The sequence below is a fragment of the Monodelphis domestica genome, chromosome 4 (assembly GCF_027887165.1).
Source record: "Monodelphis domestica isolate mMonDom1 chromosome 4, mMonDom1.pri, whole genome shotgun sequence".
Lineage (NCBI taxonomy): Eukaryota > Metazoa > Chordata > Mammalia > Didelphimorphia > Didelphidae > Monodelphis > Monodelphis domestica.
The window spans coordinates 381,419,525-381,433,126 of NC_077230.1; the positions used below are offsets into that span (position 1 = coordinate 381,419,525).

Sequence of the window (13,602 nt, forward strand, 5' to 3'; positions counted from 1 at the left end):
CAAAGCACTGAACATATGTCACCTCATTTGATCCTCACAACCCTGGCAAATAGGTGCTCTTATATCCCTGTTTGACAGATGAGGAAACTGAGGCAGATAGATGCTCCAGTAACCCAGATGTCTCTGCTCTACTCCCAGCTGGTCTGCTGCCCCTCATTTGTGACATTGTTGTAATGAGTCAGTTTTCCTCTGTTGGCCTCACTTTGGTCCTCTCCCAAGTGAAGGAGTCGGACCAGGAGGTCTCTCAGGTCTCTTCCAGCTTCTCTGACATCCCAAACTCCCTGGGCACCGGGGGGACAGATGGGCAAGCAGATGGACAGATGGACGGGTGCTCGCACACACCGTCACCGTCTCCCAAGTGAACGTCTGGAGCACGGATGCTGCTGACACGCGAGGATGAGAAACATCACTGGAAGGAGGCCCAAGAAGAGGGAGGAGAAGGAGAAAAGGTCTGACGGCAAACATTAGCTCTAGTGGCCAGCAGGTTGTGCGAACTGCCCCTGCGTGCCTTCCAGCGGGTGCCAGTCCGGCTTCCTGTAAACTGCGGGGGACGGGGTGCAGCTGGAGGGCCGGCCACCCACTTACGTCCCCCCCAACTCTGTGGCCTGATGATGGGACTGTCGCAATCTGGGAGGGTTTACTCATCCCCAAGAGCCTTCCTCTGCATGACCTCCCTGGATCCCAAAATAGCCCTGCAGAGAAGGCAGCCTGGGAAGGATCGCGGGTGTGAGAGCTGAAGGGAGCCCAGGCGGCCTCGATAGTGTGTGCAGGACTGAGGGGCAGGAAGTGGGGGTTCAGATGTCTTCCAATTGTGTCTGACTCTTCACGGCCCCCTTTGAGTTTTTTCTTGGCAAGGATACTGGAGTAGTTTGCCATTTCCTTCTCCAGCTCATTTAACAGAGGAGGAAACTGAGGCAAACAGAGTGAAGGGACTCGCCCAGGGTCCACACAGCTAAGATACTGGAGCAGTTTGCCATTTCCTTCTCCAGCTCATTTAACAGAGGAGGAAACTGAGGCAAACAGGGTGAAGGGACTCACCCAGGGTCCACACAGCTAAGATACTGGAGCAGTTTGCCATTTCCTTCTCCAGCTCATTTAACAGAGGAGGAAACTGAGGCAAAGAGAGTGAAGGGACTCGCCCAGGGTCCACACAGCTAAGATACTGGAGCAGTTTGCCATTTCCTTCTTCAGCTCATTTAACAGAGGAGGAAACTGAGGCAAACAGGGTGAAGGGACTCACCCAGGGTCCACACAGCTAAGATACTGGAGCAGTTTGCCATTTCCTTCTCCAGCTCATTTAACAGAGGAGGAAACTGAGGCAAACAGAGTGAAGGGACTCACCCAGGGTCCACACAGCTAAGATACTGGAGCAGTTTGCCATTTCCTTCTCCAGCTCATTTAACAGAGGAGGAAACTGAGGCAAACAGAGTGAAGGGACTTATCCATGTTTCACACAACTAAGATACTGAAGCAGTTTGCCATTTCCTCCTCCAGCTCATTTAACAGAGAAGGAAACTGAGACAAACAGGATGAAGTGACTTGCCCAGGGTCACACAGTTAATGAGTATCTGAAGCTGCCACCTACCTGTCCTGAATTCAAATCCTAGCTCTGACACCTACCAGGTGTGCCATCCCGGGCAAGTTACTTACTTCACCTTTCTCAGTTGTCTTGTATGTAAAATGGGGATATGAGGTATGATGGACGAAAGGCCAGCCTTGGCTGTATTTTAGTCCTGCCTCGGATAGTAATTATCAGTGTTGCAGTAGGGAAGTCACCCAACCTTACTGTGGCACCCCAACCCCAGCCGCTCAGGCAACTCTCTAAGATTGTAAGTTTCAGACAATGACCAGCTGCCCTTTGGAGGGAATTTCTAAACCCTGGAGCAACCTACTCCAGTTCTCCAGTGGTTCTGCAGTCAAAGGACCTGAGTTCAAATCCTAGCCCCGACACATGCTGCCAATGGAACCTGTCCACTTGGGTGAGTCCTTTCTCCTCTTGGTGCTCTAGTGAATTTGAGGGGTACTTGATGTCCTCGAAGGTCCCTCACAATTCTGAACCTATGATCCCCTACAAATAGATCTAAGTTAGGGACCTATCATTCATACCTCTCTTTTTTAAAAGCTAGCATTAGGGGGAGTCAGGTGGCACAGTAAATAGAATGCTAAGCCTGGAATTGGGAAGAACTGGGTTCAAATCTAGCCTTGGACACTTCCTAGTTATGTGATCCTGGGTAAGTCACTTAAACCCATTTGCAAAGTCCTTGTCCTTTTATCTTAGAGTTGTTATTAAGATAGAAAATAAAGGTTTCTTTTTAAATAAATAAAAGCTAGCATTTATTAAGCACCCACTATGTACCAGGCACTGTGCTAAGCATTTTACAATTATTATCTCATTTGATTCTCACAACACCCCAGGGGGGTAGGTGCTATTATTACCTCCCATTTTACAGATGAGGAAACTGTTGCAGATAGAGGCTAACTGACTTGTCCTGGGTCATATTGCTATAATAAGTGTCTACGGTCAAATTTGAACTCAAATCTTCCTGGCTCCAGGCCAAGTACTCTACCCACTGTACCACCTAGCTGCTCCACAGAGTTGTTATGAAGCTCAAGTGAGAATATGCATATAAAGTTCTCTAAAAAACTTTAAAGGGCTTTATAACCTCAGCTATTCATTTATAGAAAGTCTACCCTCTACTGATGAGGAACTCACTCCATGAAACATTAGACTAGGAGCCAAGGACCTGGACATTAATCTTGGCCCCAACGCCAATTTGGGGTGGGACTCTGGGTGAACACTTTCCCTATCCTGCCTTTTTTTCTATAAAAGAAGAGAAATGGAATGGATGATCTCTAATGGCCCCATTCCTCCCCACAAACCCTGACATTATGGGCTACAAGATCCCTTCCGGCTCAGATGTTCTATGTTCCATTAGATTGTAAGCTCCTTGAGGGCAGGGACGATCTCAGTTCTTGGCACATTGTTTAACACATAGTAAGCATCTACTGAATTTGATTGATTGATTTTAAAGCCATTTTTAGCTCCAATATTCTGTGTTCTAAGGTCCTTCCTGGCTCTGACATTCCTGTCTTCTAAGGACTCCCCCAGCTCTGGCATTTTATATTCTAAGGACTCTTGTACCTCTGACATCCCATGTTCTAAGATCTCTCCCAGCTCTGACATTCTGTGTTCTAAGCTCCCTCCCAGCTCTGACATTCTGTGTTCTAAGCTCTCTCCCAGCTCTGACATTCTCTGTTCTAAGGTCTCTCCCAGTTCTGACATTCTGGGTTCTAAGGTCTCTCCCAGCACTGACATTCTGGTTCTAAGGTCTCTCCCAGTTCTGACATTCTGGGTTCTAAGCTCTCTTCCAGTTCTGACATTCTGGGTTCTAAGGTCTCTCCCAGCTCTGACATTCTCTGTTCTAAGGTCTCTCCCAGCTCTGACATTCTGGGTTCTAAGCTCTCTCCCAGCTCTGACATTCTCTGTTCTAAGCTCTCTCCCAGCTCTGACATTCTGGTTCTAAGGCTCCTCCCAGCTCTGACATTCTCTGTTCTAAGGTCTCTCCCAGCTCTGACATTCTCTGTTCTAAGGTCTCTCCCAGCTCTGACATCCTGTGTTCTAAGAGCCCTCCCAGCTCTAACATTTCATTTTCTAGGGACCCTCCCTGTGCCTACATCCTGTATTCTAGAAGCCCCTTCCCAGATGTAACATTCTCCATTCTGAGGCCCCTCCCAGCTCTGACATTTGCTGTTCTCAGGCCCCTTCTAGCTGTGACATTCTGGATTGTAAGGGCCCTCTGAGCTCTGACATTCTCTGTCTCTAAGCTCCTCACCAGCTTTGACATACTAGGCTCTCAGGCCCTTCTGAGCTCTGACATTCTATGGATTTCTCCTCTTTTGTCACCAGGTGCCAAGGAAGGAAGGAAATGGCCCAGAGTGTGGAGCTAGTGGAGGAGGGCACTTCCCCCTTTTATCACGGCCAGCATTTCCTTCCTCAGAGGCCCAGGTAGGATCCTTCTCTCTCCTCCCCATCCTGCCTTGGAGTGGAGAACAAGTGTCATCTCCAGCACCAACAACAACACTGGCCAAGTCTCAGTAGCACTTGAGAGTCATCCATGATATTCCGGAGCTCTTGAGAAGGGAAAATGGAGAGTTGATTAGCTAATGTTCGTAAGTGCTTGGAGAATGGAGGCTGTCCTGTTTTTCCTCTCCTTCAGTGTATAATAATCTCTATTTCCATCCCTCCTTTCATCTGATGACTCCTGAGCCCTACTTGGACTCAAATAGCTTCTCTGGGACCTCCATCAAGGTTCAGGTTGGCATCAGCTGCCACTTTGGAGGCTCTTGTCTGTGGGTAGCAGCAAAACAAATCAGGAAGGGGGCTCAGATGCCATCTTGTTTTGAAGAACTCCCTTCAACAAAATGTTACCCATGGCTAAGGGCTCCCCAAAGTAATCTGGGTTCACAAGGATCAGGCTTAATCCTAGAGGCCGGATTTGAAAGGGTCAGTTTTTCCTTTGGCTCTTATCCCTGCAAGGAAACTTTAGGGAAATCTCCTGAATAAATGTTAAATGTGGCTAGCATCTCAGTCTCCCAAATGGGGGTAACAAGGTCCCTTCCTGCAGACATGTTCAATGTATTAATAAATACAAGGATCAAATATGGGGCATCTTTTTTACTTTCCCCATCACAGAAAATGCCTAAGCCCCAAAGGGAGGCCGGATAATCATGTATCCAGTATGTGACAGTGATTATTTGGAGCAGACAAGATGGCACTAAGGCCCTTTCCAATTCTAAATTCTGTGACTCACAGGCATGAATGAACAAATGCAGGAAATAGAAAATGTATAAACGGCCCACGAGATTCACGAGCCTCCTCCCACTCCTCCTCCTGGAAGGTAAAGGCACTTTGTAGGACTGGTGAACCAACATTTCAAATTCATCCCTGGCCTCTACCAACCCAGAACCTCACCCTGAGATAGCATGGACGGTTGGCAAGGGCCAGCTCTCCTGAGCCCCTAATGCCACGGCTTTAGTCCTCCAATGGTAGGACCATCCTATTGGCAGTTCTCTTCCCTGAGACTTCTGATGATAAGGAAATGGTCTCCACCAGCGCCCCATTCTTGAACTCGAAATATCTCAAATCAGATTTCTGTAGGGTTCTTCAATGGGAGGGTTGGAAATCTCTATTGTCTGGATGACTAAGGAACAGAAGGGCAAGAGATAGTAGCCAGGAACTAGAAGTCCAGTTGTTCCTAGCTCTGACATTCTGGTTTCTAAGGGTCCTCCCAACCCTGACATTCTATGTTTTAAGGTTCGTCTTACCTACTGTATTACTCCATTCTAATGTCCTTCCCAAGTCTGACATTCTGTGTCCTAAGGACCCTCTTAACTAATATTCTGTGTTCTAAGGGCCTCCCTACCCCAGCTCTCACAGCTTCTGTTCTTAAGATCTTCTCCAGCTTTGGCATTCTAGGCTCTCAGGTCCCTCCCAGCACTGATATCCTATGAGTGTATCTCCTTTTGTCAACAAGTGCCAAGGAAGGAAGGAAATGACCAAGAATGTAGAGGCCAGCAGGGGGTGGAGTGGGAGCGCTTCCCCACTTTATCCTAGCCAGCAGACCCTTTCTCAGAGGCACAGGTAGGAGCTCTCCCTCCTCGACATTCTGCCCTGAAGTGTAGAACAGGTGACAGAACAAATACCCAAACTTGCTTGGATAAATGTAGCACACTTGATATTTGTTTCCCTGAAAAACACCATTTTCTGAGAGGCAGAGACAGGCAGAGAAATTCCCTTCTCATTCTTGGAGAGAAAACAAGAGAAAAGAAGAAAGGAAGAGCCTGGGCCATTTTTCAGTTTGATCATGCAGAGAATAGAGGGGACACTTTTTCTAACCAGAGTCCCTCTCTACCCTCTGATCCTCCACCAAAGAGCTTGGAGGCAGCCCGAGTCACTGGGAACCAGTCAGAGGGGGGAGCTCAGCATGGCACAACCCCCATGGGAAGTGCCCCTTCCAATGAAGGTCTATGGTCTGTCATGAGGTTGACTAGAGATCCCCCCAAGTCTACCCCTTTCCAATAATAATTAAGTACCCATCAGGTATAAGCCTTGTGAGTCACAGGGGGTCACAGTTTAAGAGTTTACAGTGTAGTTGGGGAGCAGGAATGGGACAAAATAAATAACTCTAATACAAGTTAAAATGAGAGAGGTGCATAGTACAGATCAAATGGAATTTCTAGCAATTCCACAGCAGTTTCAAGGAAAGGAATTCTAGGTGGGGGAAAACATGGAAAGCATCATGGAGGAAATGACATCTAATAAGGGGCTCTGAAAGAAGAAAATGTCAGAGCTGGGAGAGATCTTAGAACAGAGAATGTCAGAGCTGGGAGAGAGCTTAGAACAGAGAATGTCAGAGCTGGGAGGAATCTTAGAACAGAGAATGTCAGAGCTGGGAGAGACCTTAGAACACAGAATGTCAGAGCTGGGAGGGATCTTAGAACAGAGAATGTCAGAGCTGGGAGAGACCTTAGAACAGAGAATGTCAGAGCTGGGAGAGACCTTAGAACAGAGACTGTCAGAGCTGGGAGAGACCTTAGAACAGAGAATGTCAGAGCTGGGAGGGAGCTTAGAACAGAGAATGTCAGAGCTGGGAGAGACCTTAGAACAGAGCCTGTCAGAGCTGGGAGAGACCTTAGAACAGAGAATGTCAGAGCTGGGAGAGAGCTTAGAACAGAGAATGTCAGAGCTGGGAGGGAGCTTAGAACAGAGAATGTCAGAGCTGGGAGGACCCTTGGGCTAGAGAGAATAGAGCTTAGGGGAAGATCATAGAATAGAGAAGGGCAGAGCTGAAAAGGCTCTTAGGACATAGAATGTCAGAGCAGAGAGAGAATTTAGAATAGAGAACATCAGAGCTGGAATGGATCTTAGAACCCAGAATTCCAGAGGTGGGAGGATGCTTATGCTAGAAAAGGACAGAGCCTGGGAAGCCCCCCCAGAATAGAGATGGGCAGAGCTGGGGAGGGTTTTCAAACCTAGAGTTAAGTCACAGAACACTGGAACAAAGAATATTAAGCCTGGAAGGCACCTTGCTCCAAATTATATGATCAATAGGGCAATGGCATTGATTTGGGGCTTGTTAATTGGCTCTAAAGTCTATTCCCAAAGAGAAGTTCACAACTGCTTTCAGTAGTGAAAATGCCATTAGACCTCTCCTGCGTGGCCTCTCAAGGGGACTCTGACTTTGAAAGGGTCAGCCATCACTTAGATGGATAACCTCCGGCCTCTGTTTTAAGGTGGGAGTATAAAGAGGACTGTCAGTACTAATATATATCAATTAAGGACCTCTGAGACCATTTTCTCCAACCCTCGCCTTTTAAGGAGGTGGAAACGGAGGTGAGAGGCTCAATGGTTTGCTCAATGTCATGTAGCTAATAACACACCAGGAATTTGAATCTGGGTCCTTTGATGCCAAATCTTCCCATGATGCCTTGTCGGGTCTTTGTTTGACTCCCTACATGGCCAATATCAAATCATGATGGTAAGGGAAGAGTGGCATGAATCGATGGGGATGGGACCACAGCAGTGGTTTCATGGGTACAGAGACTGCTTCAGAGAAAACTTTACCATTGTACAAGAGGCCATCCAGCCTCTACTTGAAGACCTCCAAAGAGGAGGCAAACTCAAGTCTATCAACTCCCACCAGACCATGCTTCATCCCATCTGGCCATCCAGTAGAGCGCACTAGAGCATAGCCAAGTCTGACATCTTGCACTCTCCTGTTATCATATATTTCTCCTCCTCTCCTTGCCCTCTTGGGCCTCTTTTTATTCCTAGCACTTGGCACCGTGCCTGGCACATAGTAGGTGCTTAATATGACCAAGTGCATCATTAAGGCTGAGAGATTGAGCTCGCACCCTTTCTCTGGGTTCTGGGAAGGCTCCTCCTGGTCCTTTAAGGAAATAACCATTCTGATGTGTGTCTGGATAGCTGGGCAGGAGCTATTCGGGGGCAGGCAGGGTTGGCCCTTCTAACTGGCCCTGGCAGGCCCACCCAGGCACAGGGAGCACCGTCACTTATCAGAAATTACAAATCCCTTGAACAGCTTAATTGGGGAAGATTGCTTCCTTAAGGAAACAGGGCCTCCCCCCGCCCCCCAACATCTTCCTCATCAAATGGAAAAGGTCATATCAAAGCGAAAGGATGGCTTTGTTCTTTCCTACCGTTATCAGTTATGCATGAGCAGCCAGATGGCAAATACACTTAGCATTCATCATTTGAGCTATCTGGAGCCCAGAAAGACTGGCCCAATTTTAGCTAGAAAGTTGAACTTGTTGGGTGTCTTTTCAGATTAGGGAAGAGAGAGAAAGGAGCCAATTTCCCAGCCATCTCCCATCCGCTCAGAATTCCGAGCGCGTCCGTCCGAGGGCCAGCCTCCAGCCCCGGCGTCTCGGGGTCTCGCGCTCTGGGAGCTATTTGCAAGCACCAGCTCTTTTCTATCTTCAGCGCTTGAAAGGGCCTGGAAGATAAACGGGTGAGGGAGCCTTCCTAGGGCACAGCCCGGAAGCTAATTCTGACTTTGGGGGAGCCAGAAAGGGTCTTGCGTCATCCGTTAAGTCCTTCTGCGAAGGGTCATCCTGGGGAGTCAGAGGGAAGACGTAACCGGAAGCGACTCATCGGGGGCATTTTCCACTCCGGCCCCCTAGAACAAGATGGCGAGGGCACGCTTCTGGCCAAAGGCTCTCCACGCGGCTCGCTCGTGCTGCTATCTGGTCTGGAGCCCGGCGAAGTTAGAAAGGAGCCTCGGAGAAATGACTCGCCTCCAAACCCCCAGCAAGCATCGAACCAGATTCCAACCTGGGTCCGCTTCCTCTTACGGGTCGCTGGAGATCCCCTAACCTCGGTGAGCCAGAGTTCCTACCCGAGCCCCGCCAGGACCTGGAGAGAGCTCAAAAGGCGTAGCCTCCCTGGGAAACCATCTGGAGAATCCGCCATAGCTTGGCTCCAGTTAGCTGGTGGTCTTCAGTCTAAAAAACGGAGGGGCTCACTATTGCCTACGGGGTCGTGTCGGCTAGATGACGCCATAAGGCATGGAACCAGAGTCGGGAAACCCAAGTTCAAATTTGACTTCAGACATTTAGTAGCTGGGTGACCCTGGGCAAGTCACTTAACCTGTCTGCCTCAGTTTCCTCATCTGTAAAATGGGGATAATAGTAGCACCTACCTCTTCAGGTTGCTGTGACATTTATAAAGCACTTAGCACAGCGCCTGGAACATAATACACATTTAAAAAATGTTTATTTCCTTCCCCCCCTTCTCTCCTGGCTCCGACATTCCAAACCTCCTACCATTGAGCTCCCTTGATACTTGTCCTACCTCATCCTATTTCATCCTTCCTTGTCCATCCCCAGGGAAAAGGGCTTGGCCAGGGCCTCCCCTCGGCCTTCCTCCCCTTCCTCCTTGCTCATGCACACGCTTATCTCCCCCATGTGCCATTGGGCTGTAAGCCCCTTGAAGGGAAGCATGGCGGCTTGCCTTCTTCCAGTCAATACAAGTATCAGTTGCAAGGCAGAACAGTAAGAGCCCGGTTTCTGGGATGGTGACTTGCTCAGTCACCCAGCTTGGAAGCGTCTGAGGCCAGACTGGCACCGGGTCCTCTCATCCGAGATCGTGCCATTGGTCAGTGCTCTGCACAGCACAGACAATTAACAAAGAGAACCACACCAGGATGTTCAGCCCCATCCATGACCTTCCTCCCAATAGCTTACTTGCCTTTCCTAACCTCCAAGAGATCTCCAGGCCTTAATGAAAGTAAAATTTCTCCAGTCCAAGGGGGATTACCATCCAGGAGGCGATCCAACGCCACATCCTGCCTAACAGCCCAACACCCCCAACAACTGGGCCTTTACCTGAATACCTTCAGTCATGGGGAACTCATTACCTTGCATTTTACTTCTGGACATTGCCAGTTGCCAAGGAGAAGGTAAAAGGGTCAAAGAAGCTTTTCTACAGCCCAACCACCAAGTGCAAAGAAGCTTCTCCCTCACTTAAGGGAACTCAAAGGCCTTTGGCCTTTGGCTGAAGGAGTCCCAAAGCTAGTTGGCTATCAGCTAAGAGTAACTGCTCATCCCTTTTCGACTTTTACTTCTTGGACTCAAGAACGAGGTGAGAGATTTCTCTCCTCCCTCCATTGACAGCAATGTGGCTACCTTGCAGCATAAACATATGGTAGAGCCAGTGGAGTTGCTCCTGGTAGAGGGTCAGCAAGAGGGGTGGCCACCTGAAGCCTGGCCTCTTCTGCTTGGGAGATGGGGAGCTCCTTTTGTTTTTGTTTGTTTGTAGGCTCCAAGAGTGGAGCATCGTGCCCCAGGCAAGGAGGCCAAGCTCCAAGATGGCGGTGGTTACCACTGGACCATGACTAAAACAAAACAGGATCTAGCAGACCAAGGTCCCGAGGAGTAGCCCTACACAGTGTCCAAAGCCTTGGCCTCCTTTGTGCTCCTCTCCCCGGCCTCCCTAGATTCTCCATTTATTTGTGAGTGCAGGGGACCAGGGAACCGTTTATCGCCTCCATTTTTTACAATAGTGTTCCAATAAATGCCTTTGCTTCGACAAGGAAAACACCTGTCAGAAGGTCCTGACCCTGGAGGCCTCATCCCCCAAGAAACCCAAGCTTCTGGTGCACATGGGAGGCAGGGGCGGCCAAAAGGGTTCCCGGTGAGCTCCTTCCTCCCCGATTTAGGGGGACCCATGGTCTCAATTCTTGCCCTCTTCCCCATGGCAGCTCTTCAAATACTCTGAGCAGGGATCCCGTTTCTGCCCACACCTTCCCTCGCCCCAAGAGGGGGCCATTGCTGTCCCGGACACATTCCTTCTCCAAGGAGATTCTCACCATCCTGGAGCCCATCTCCACCATCCTTACCTGAGAGCGCCCCCCCCCTGGTTCTGGGGGCTTCTCCCGTTCACTCATCAGACTCAGGAACTATTTTGCTAATTATATTTCAACATAACTGGTTTCCTCTATCACCTCCCCCCCCTTTTGTCTTCAGATCCTCAGCTTGTCGATTCATGGGGGAGTCTGAAGTTTTCTTCAAGGTACCAGATCAACTTTTATTCCTTTCTCCCAAGAGGGAGAACTTCTCGTTTGTTTTTTTCTCAATAGAACATTTTTTACAACATAAAAAAACAACCCCCCCTCAAACCCCCCCAGACACATACCAGCCAGTCAGCAGGGGGCCCGAGAAAAGCAGCCGCCCCAACACAATGCAAACACATGAGCTGATCTTTCTCAGAAAGAATTCTTGGCTCCAGAAAGAATCTCCCCACAAGGGCCCTTCCCTCCAGGCTGGGCCATGCCATGTGAAGGCTTCCCGGGCCCAGACGGCCTTGCTAGGGGAACGGGGAGGCCCGTAGAGACCCCAAACCCAGCCCTGGGGTGCTGCTGCCTTTGACAAGTGGCGGATTCAAGACTCGGTGAGACTGAGAAGACGGGCTCTGCCAGGGGACCCGCAGGGTGCCGAGACGCTCCGCCCCTGTGCTCAGTGGATGCATTTTAGGGAGCTGGAGGACATCTTAGCGAGGGACACAAGAGAAGAATGCAGAGTGTCAGAGCAATGGCGAGGAACAGAAAACGGCAGCTGGAAGGAGTCTTCGACAGGGACCCCTTAACCCACGCCCACATTAAACAGATGAAGAAAGACCAAGGAAAGAAACTTGCTCAAAGCCACACAGCAAGTAAATATTTTAAAGCCAAATGACAACGTTCATAAGCGTTCTGTTTCAGCCAACCAGGCTCAGAACAAGATCCTGGACTTTGGGCTTAATTAGCAGGGCTTAAACTCGATGAATGCTAAGTTCTGAAAGGAAAGCGTAGAGCCCAGAGGCCTCCCCTGGCTGCCCAGGCTGCAAAGGCACAGTGGCTGGGTACTAAGTATATTTTGGCTAAAAACCACAATCAGGTGAGCCCTTTTGTTGGAGGGGCAAAGAGAGAAGAGGCAGGACCTGGCCAAGGCCGCAGGAGCCAATTGCACACCAGACTTCCCTGCCACAAAGAACGGAGAGGAAAGCCCCCAGAAATCCAGCCGGAGAGCGGGGCAATGGTAGTGCACGACTCCCAGGAAAGGCTGCTTTTCTGGGCCTCGGTGGCAGAAGCCTCACAGGACAGAGTCCGTGAATAAGGCAGAATCACAGGATGCTGGTGTCGGAAATCCAAGCTGCTGCTCCTCCGCTGAATGGGGAAACTGAGGCCCAGGGAGGCAGAAGGGCATGGGTCTGGGCCAGGACGAGCGCGTGGCAGGGCCGCAGCCTGGCACCGTGCTCTCTGCTGCTCTGGGTTCTGGGCTAGCCGCTACCAGGGGTCCTGAGGATGGAAACTAACACTAGCTAGACTCAGCCCCCTCCTTCCGCCATCTTCAGACCTGGCTTTGGGTTCATGTCTTAAAGTGCAAAGCTGGTGAGTCTTTGGATGAGCTCCATCCTCCAGGACGGCCTGAGGGGCCACATCTGGCCTCCGGCCCCCTCTTCTCCAGAGGAGAATGGGGGGAGACCCCCGCGGCGGCTCTTTGGGGAAGGAATGAGTGGCGGAGGGAGAAGAGGCGCGAGAGAAGCTGGCTTCCCCAAGCGGCTGGCTCTAACACTGTCCACGTCACCGAGGAGGAGAGGCCAGCAGTGCTCGTGTCCGAGTGGGAGTCCACTGAATAAATAGGCTCGAGGCTTCCTAGAGTTTTTACAGGGGGAGAGGGCAGAATAGAAAATAAGAGCTGCATCACTGCCTTTGGCTTTGGTCTAGTGGTTGATGGGGCCGCCTGAGGAGGAGGCCGCTCCTTCCCGTCCCCAGGAAGAGGACTTTGGTCCCTTTGCGTAGTGGTCGGCCCGAGGACGGACACTCAGAAGCCAAAGAGGTCATCCTGCTCGGAGGCGCCCGCGTCGGGTTTGTCCCAGTCCACGGGCGAGAGGCACTGGTCATACTGGATGTCCTGGGCCGTCAGCCCAATGTCCAGGACCTGGGGATTCGTCCGCGATTGGGCCAGCCTGGAAGAGGCAGAGAGAGCGACGTGAAAACCCTCCCGACAGGGACAGGAGCCACGGGCGGGGAGACGGGCCGCAAAGACCACTGTGGGGCTTAGCAGAAGCAAGGAGGGACGCGGGACAGAGACTGTCCGACCGTGGCTGCCCAGCCTAGCCTGAGGACAAAGGAAATGCTCGCTGGCTTTTACCGGATCCGAGGCTCTGTGATTTTTAGAGCTGAAATTGGAAAATAAATAAAATAAAAAGAACTGAAATGGACCTTAGAGCCGAGAACCTCCTATTTGGATCCCTGTATTTCAGGTTTCCTTTGTAATCAAGCCTACATATTCTGTCTTATGCATTTATTTCTTTCCTATCTTATACATTTAAAAACATTCTTCTGAGAGAGGGATCAGAGGCTCCCCCAAACTGCCAAGGGGCCTCAGGACAGAAACTCTAGCCTGTGGAAATCTGTTTGGCTTGATTCTATATATGGATCCCAAAGGAATTTCTTTTTTTTTTAATAGGGGGAGTGGAAAGGGAGAAAATAAATGCTCATTAATTTGTTTTTTAAACCCTTCCTTTCAGCTTTTGTATTA

General features: G+C 50.0%; 1 protein-coding gene across 1 annotated transcript in view; it reads right to left on the minus strand.

The window, feature by feature from the left end:
• Positions 1-11,081: 11,081 nt before the first annotated feature.
• LDLRAP1 (low density lipoprotein receptor adaptor protein 1) overlaps positions 11,082-13,602 on the minus strand; it is a 33,496-nt gene continuing 30,975 nt past the window's right edge. Inside the window, exon 8 of the mRNA XM_056795522.1 lies at positions 11,082-13,027. Coding sequence (XP_056651500.1) covers positions 12,883-13,027 — 145 coding nt within the window. The 3' untranslated portion in view covers positions 11,082-12,882. The remainder of the gene's footprint in view (positions 13,028-13,602) is intronic.